General features: G+C 41.2%; 2 protein-coding genes across 2 annotated transcripts in view; one reads left to right on the top strand and one right to left on the bottom strand.

Annotated features, from left to right (window-relative positions):
- Positions 1-151: 151 nt before the first annotated feature.
- Positions 152-5,354, bottom strand: pdk1 (pyruvate dehydrogenase kinase, isozyme 1). The gene is made up of 11 exons (XM_020596393.1): positions 4,865-5,354; positions 4,082-4,223; positions 3,915-3,986; positions 3,599-3,783; positions 3,329-3,424; positions 3,145-3,222; positions 2,421-2,497; positions 2,126-2,224; positions 1,847-1,957; positions 1,194-1,307; positions 152-1,101 (listed from the first exon to the last, which is right to left on the bottom strand). Exons 1-11 carry the CDS (start codon positions 4,971-4,973, stop codon positions 961-963), a joined length of 1,224 nt encoding a protein of 407 aa, XP_020452049.1. The 5' UTR covers positions 4,974-5,354; the 3' UTR covers positions 152-960.
- Positions 5,355-5,894: 540 nt separating this feature from the next.
- Positions 5,895-6,835, top strand: part of nup62l (nucleoporin 62 like) — a 2,881-nt gene continuing 1,940 nt past the window's right edge. Inside the window, exon 1 of the mRNA XM_020596392.1 lies at positions 5,895-6,835. Within this exon, the coding sequence (XP_020452048.1) occupies positions 6,206-6,835 (630 nt within the window). The 5' untranslated portion in view covers positions 5,895-6,205.

The following is a 6,835-nucleotide window of genomic DNA, read 5'->3' as shown; positions in this document are numbered from 1 at the left end:
CCAAAAGCCAATGGCTCAAACTGCAAAAATTAACAGCCAGTTTTTCAAATTCAACGAGTGGCTAATCCAAGTCTGACTCAAATAAAATCCAGTCACAAAAGCATATTTTCCTCTGACTCAAATCAAATCCAATTATACTGATAAAAGATGATTTTTTTTTCCCTTTATGCTGAGACAAGGAGGTTCATGGATCACATCAAAAGGGACATTTCAACTACAGCGGGACAGATACATGGAGCTTATCACAGACATGGTGACGTTGCTTACGTTAGCAAATAAATTAACTTTCGTATCAGTCACTGCATCTTAGCATCGTAGTTTGAACTCCAGAGAGTGTTGACAAGGTTATTTTTAAAGTGTAAAATGTCCTACTCAATACATACCTGGGAAACAATCCTCAAGTAACTAAAATTTAAGGAACCCTAATTTAAAAAATGGTTATGATAAAACCATGTTTGGCCAATATGTCAAACAATTATTTTAACTCGTGTCAGTTTCAGTACTGGCCTAAAAAATCCAGTACTGGTTGAACTTCACTTTCAAAGCAGTGTCTTTCCAGAAAGCTGGTCCTGGTTCCAGGTATTACTGTTAGTGGTAAGTACCAGGAGTATGGCTGCTGCACTCAAAACACTTTCATCAAACTAAAACCTATTGTTCTGTGTGGAATACATGGCACTAAAACTCTGTTCTATAATTCTTCTTTTACTTCCTGTGCAAAGAAATTTGAACTGATTGCTAATCGTTAATTTGCTTTCATTCCTCATGGGGTCTTTACATCCACCATCCACTTACCTTAATTTCCTGGAGACTTACCCTAAACTTAACTGCAAAGCTGTGAGGACAACGCAGGGGTGTCTTTTTGGGGGGGGGCTCAGTAAGCACATGCACACATACACACAACCACTAATTTACAACAACCACTCTAGCAAACTTTGCTACAGAAGCATTTGCTATGTGAATCTAAAAACTACGGAAAGTTGTCATGTCCTTGGGCTCTTTGCTCGGCACGCACCAGTCGTCAGCCTCGTGGATGGTCTTGTAGTGTTTCCAGGCTGACTTGTTGTACACAGGGAGCCTCTCAATGGACTCCGTAGAGAGCGCCTGACAAAACATTTAGAGGAGGTTGAAACACATCTATGATGCCTTCCTTTAGGAAACACACATGGTGATCATGTACTGTAAAACTCGTGTACCCGAATGTAGGTCACAGCATCAGTTCCATAACCCTCCAGAGAGTACAGCTTCAGGTCCCCTTGAAAATACCGTGCATACAGTCGAGCGATGGGCAGGCCGTGCCCGTAACCAGCCTTGACAACAATAAAGCAGAGTTCATCTCCCCAGCCTCAACACAGAGTTCTGATTATTACAATGAAGTATGTCTCACTGTCACACAAAATACCCACAATCATACAGTCAGAATTTGTTTCCAAAATTCAATGATAAATAATATTGAATTATGACCCTGCCCTACTATATTCAGTGTCTCAAGTCCAAGATGTGACCTTATTGGGAAACTTAGCCCACATTCTATGTCCAGTTCAACCACAAAAACATAATTTTCTGTATTCACTGTTATACCGGTTGTTTACATGGTGACTGAGCTAATGAATTAACAACCAGGCACTAAAATAACTACGAAACCATCCAGGACAAAGAACCTGGAGCAAAAACACTATTAATGCCAGAACTTAATACAAACATGCACACTGGGTTTTATATATGAGAAGTAATTAGTGTGAGTACAAGAAGCAACTGTCCTTTTCTAGATGTTATAATTTGGATATGCTGAGAGCAACGTGGAAAAAATGTTTCACTGTTCACATCCATGCACATCAGTAATACTGACCAGAGGAGTAGCACGTGAACCGTCAACACTGGGTGTAGGAGCTGTGGAGTATGTGTAGGTGAACAGCCTGTCAATCTTACGCAGCGGCACGCCTCCTCCACAATCACTCACCTGGAGAGGAACATACGGTATGAACACATCAAAATCCAACAAACAGAAGCAGTTTGAACATTTTAGTTCTGTATTATTTTACAACTGGAGTTTATTCTAGTAACTTTTAGTATTTAAAAACGAGTGACATCGAGCAGATCAAGCTGAGATGCGGCAGCATAGCCTTACTTTGACTGTTAGGTCTTCGCTTCCCAGAGCAACTTGTGTACGGATGGAAGGATACTCCATGGCGTCGCTGTGCAACTCCATGGTGGCCCGCATGGCGTTCTCCAACAGGCAAACACACAAGAGGTTTTCAAAAAAAACTTTTAACTGTAAAACTACTTTTATTTAAAGTGACCAAATACAGGATGAACAAAGTAAATAAAAGTGTGTCCAAACTCACTGAGGATGAGTAGGATGCTCAGTAATGCATATAAAATCAGAGAAGTGTATGGAGAACAGTTCAAAGACCAAATCTCACCTTAAAAAGTTCAAACACCATATGATACAAATGAGATGGGACGTAGACCACAGTGATGGGCTTTCCCAGCTCTTTGGCTATCAGGACAAACAGATGGTCATTCAATTTGATCAGATGTTTGAACTAAGCTATTGCTATTTATTTATTTATTAATAATGCCACTTAAAAAATATATAAGCAGAACAAAACAGAAATAGTGACATGGAAAATATACAGATGGGTGACAAAGAAAAAACAAATATAAAGTGAACAATAGACTTTTTGGTCAAGTGTCTCCAGAGCAGCTCCATTTCCTTCACCGTGTTCACACTTTTCCATGCTCATTAAGCTGATAGAAAATTATCCAGCAACTATTCTGAAGCAAAAGAAAATTACCAACATTTTCTGGTTACACCTTCTTTCATGTGAAGAATTGATGCTTTTCTTTCTCAGACATAAACTGGATATCTTTGGATTTGTTGGTTGGACAAAACTGGAAATTTGAAGACGCCACCTTTGACTCTGGAAAGTCACAATGGGCATTTTCTCTAGTTTCTGACATTTTATGAATAAAAAGATAACTCCAATAATCAAAACATTTGGCAGATTATGCTTTTTTTTTTTAAAACGTCCACTCTTTTATTCAGGATTTTCCTTTAATTTGCCACCCATCTGTGTGAACAGTCACACAGGCACATTTAATCACATACTAGCATTGTTTCTGTTTAACATCCAAACAAATTACCGTTGAATTCCTCCAGTATCAGCTCAGGAGAGTTCATGTAATACCGGTCACACAGGTTTCTTGCATTTTGATAGGCATCTACAAGGAAGAAGTTTGTTTTCAGGATGGGATGATATGTAAATGACAGCAACTCTGTCAAAGCTTGCTCCTCCTAAAATGTGTGTTTTTAAAAGAACATTCTTGCCTCTGATAACCTCGCTGACACAACAGTTTGGATCAATGCTGCCGATCTGTTTGGGGTGTGCAGGGTTCAACTTCACATTCCCACCAAAGAGCAGAGCTAGGAAGACACACAGGGAAGTCAACATGCAAATTATAAGAACATGCTAATTATTTAAAGGGAAACCACTGCCAATCTTGACTTTATATTTCCAGGAAGCCCATGAGAACACATTATATTATTCACAACTAATAGAAAATGATCATGCTTTTCTGAAGTGAAGGCTGTACTCACTGTGCTGGTTGAGCAGCATCCTGATGGATATCCTGCTCATGTAGAAACGATCCAGAAAATACTGAACGTTCTGGCTGACAACTGGGTCGGTGCCATAATTCTCTTTGTACTCCACAAGTCCCTGAGCCATGGTGGGAATGACGTCATTGTGTCGATTTCTGATCTTAATCACTGCTTCTGCAAAACTAAATGAAGACACATAATAATGATTACAGCAAGGCATAAAACAATGCAACAGCAGAAAAAGATGAGACTTTTTGCATCAACTAAAATGTTATGTATGAAATAAAACAAGTGTATGTTTTGTTTTACTTACTCATGCGTGACTTTCTCATCATCTGCATTTTTGTCTTTGAACTCAAGAATATCCTGAAAACTTTGCACATACCTGTACAGGAAAAATGAAATCATCACTGTGTGATGTGCAGGCAGTGGCATCAGCCTGATTTCAGAGATGACTGAGACAAAGCAAAACCTGCACACCAGCTCTCGACCATCTGAACCGATGGCGTCCTCAACAAGTGGTCCGGCAACAAGTTAATTTCCTTCATGATATTTGCCAACCTCACAGGTAACTCCTGTTTGAGGAAGGTGAATGAGGTTTTCTCACATGCATTTTCTGAGCCTGCGGGGTGAAAAATATCATAATCCTCTAGTTATATTCTTTTAAATAATAATGTAGGAGGCATAAGTTGTCACAAAATACTGTTGTGTTTTCGGCCTGGTGTCATTGCATGACTCACCTCCATTTGTAATGGTGTCATTGCAGGCAATGTTACAAAGTAAGCAACTGATGGCCTTATGTCAAAACTGGATTATTTTTTTTAAGATTTAAAGGAACACAATGTAATATAGGGTGCTGGCTAACACGGTTATGCTTAAACATATTAACATTAACTCCTGCCATCCAAGCTGCTGAAATATTTAACATCATTAGTTGAGCTCAGTGATCATAAACATGGCACTAGACCACAGGAGAAATGGCCTTTAAAGTTTATCATTCCAACTCTGAACTGGGGATGCACTAGATGATTATCAAGGTAAGATTAAAAATATAACATTCTACTAAAAATGTGATTAATTCTTTGACATTTTTCCTAATCTTTGTCTTGTTTCTCGCACATTTTTTGGTAAGGGAATATATTTAATTGAACTGCTCACAGCCCATACCTTAAAAAGTGAAAGGGAGAAGCTCATGTAGGTCAATACGTGATCTACGTGTGTTGTTATGTGCCACCCAGTGACAGTCAATGTGCCCCCTCTTACCAAAATCCAGAAACTGCTTCATTGAAAGAGGCGAGGGTGAAAATTTGGAGTAATAGTCTATCTCCTTTCCTACGGACACGCTGCTCCTCAGAAACCTTAAAATCCTCATGTTGACAGGTCCTTTGGTGGCTGTTGTTCAGATGGTGTCACAGACCGGAGTCGTATTTATGAAGTTTGATCTCAGGTGGTGGCATCCACAGTGCAGCCACGCAGTTAAGTTACAATTAGCTCACCTATGTTGACATTAGCTTGTCGGCTAATTTCAGAGGCCCGCAAACACGCTCGTTAAATTAAAGGTTTTGTTATCAAGTAGTCGGATGAAATTCGTGCATCCATAGTCACTGTTACCGTAAAATATATCTACTTCGATTATTCATTTCTGCGTCCTTACTAGCAATGTCAACATAGGAAGAAGGTACTGCGAGTGCGCAGCATGGGACAAGCTAATCCAAAGAGTCATAACGAACTCAAGAGAAGTCAAACACATGTGGACTTTGTTCAGAAAAAAATGTTATTGACCAAAGTATATTTTCGTTTTATTAATAATAATTGTTAAGCAGTACAAAATGGGAAGTACAGCCAAAATGTATCGTCAGTGTGTCGTAACTTGACATCCCGATTCGTTTGTTTTTGTCTTTAGATTTTTTTATTTGTCATGGTTAGAGTGCGTTTTAGGACCGTATTATAATATGTGACATCGACAGTGAGCCCTTTTCACAAGATAACTATATAAAATAGTGTAATTGTGTAGACGTTTGTGCAAAATAGTCACATTTCTTCTGTTTGAATTTTAAAGGCAGTCTTGAAGCAGGTTGTACTCTGCACACACTCCGTACTCTTTGGAAAGACTCAGAAATCTTTTTCCCACAGATATGTTTTTCAGGCACGACTCTGTACCAATCAAATGTTGGTGTTGTCTCTAATAAGAGTTTTGATTGGGTATTCAACCTGTCAATTTTACAAAAAAGGCGGGATTTGCGCACTGGCAGACAAAACTCAGGGCGTAAAAAACGTAAATGCCTAACTTTCGTCATTTCCTCTAGCTACAGTAAAAACCTGCGTGATCAAGTACCGAGGCAACGGGCCACGTTTAGAGAAGGCAGTGTTATTAAGGGATTTTTCTGTCCCTGTCTCAGTTAAGGTAATGCCAGCAAACCTTTGACTATCGTTATCAACCTTTAACGTCTGAAAAGTCATAGTAGCACAAGAAGGTTCCACGATAGGTTCAGCTGAACCAGTTCGTATTTGTGGCCCGCCAAAAGCCACAGAGGCTCAGTGAGGAAGTGACCATTTTGTACGCTAGCTAGTTTTGAGGACGTTATTTATCTTCTTCGAAAGAAAATGAGTGGCGGATTTAACTTTGGGCAGGCCTCTACGGGCTTTTCTTTCGGAACTCCGAAGACTACAACCCCAGCCTCCGACACGGGTTTTGCGCTGACAAACTCCACACCTGCAGCCTCTGGAGGCGGCTTCACCTTCGGCACTGCCACTCAGCCCACCATCAACTCTACCGGCAATTTCAGCTTCAGCACACCCGCAAAGAGCACTGCAGCCAGCGGAGGCTTCTCTTTTGGGACCGGGGCCAGCACATTTGCCCTGGCTGCCACCCCTCAAACCACAACAGCAGCGGTGTTAGCTGTAGCCCCCACGACAGCTATGGCTGCGGCGGGATCGGGGGGATCGGGGTTCCCCCTGGGCGGCGCTTTGGCCGCACAGACCACCGCTGCCGCCCCTGCAGGAGGCGGCTTCAGCTTTGGGTCCACTCCTCAGATTCAACCCCAACCTATTGCAGCAGGTGCAGCAGCAACAGCAACAACAACAACAACGGCAGCATCAGGGGGACTCTTGTTTGGGGGGTTCAACTTTGGTGGTAAGGTCCAGGTGACCACAGCTCCAGCTTCTACTAATACCACAGGAGGAGGCTTCAGCTTTGGCACCAGGACTCCCTCCACTCTCACCCTAGGCACCCAG

The sequence above is a fragment of the Monopterus albus genome, unplaced genomic scaffold (genome assembly GCF_001952655.1).
Source record: "Monopterus albus unplaced genomic scaffold, M_albus_1.0 scaffold30.1, whole genome shotgun sequence".
Taxonomy (NCBI): Eukaryota; Metazoa; Chordata; class Actinopteri; order Synbranchiformes; family Synbranchidae; genus Monopterus; species Monopterus albus.
Note: the sequence above shows the minus strand (reverse complement) of the source record. Positions and strands in the feature narration are given on the sequence as shown.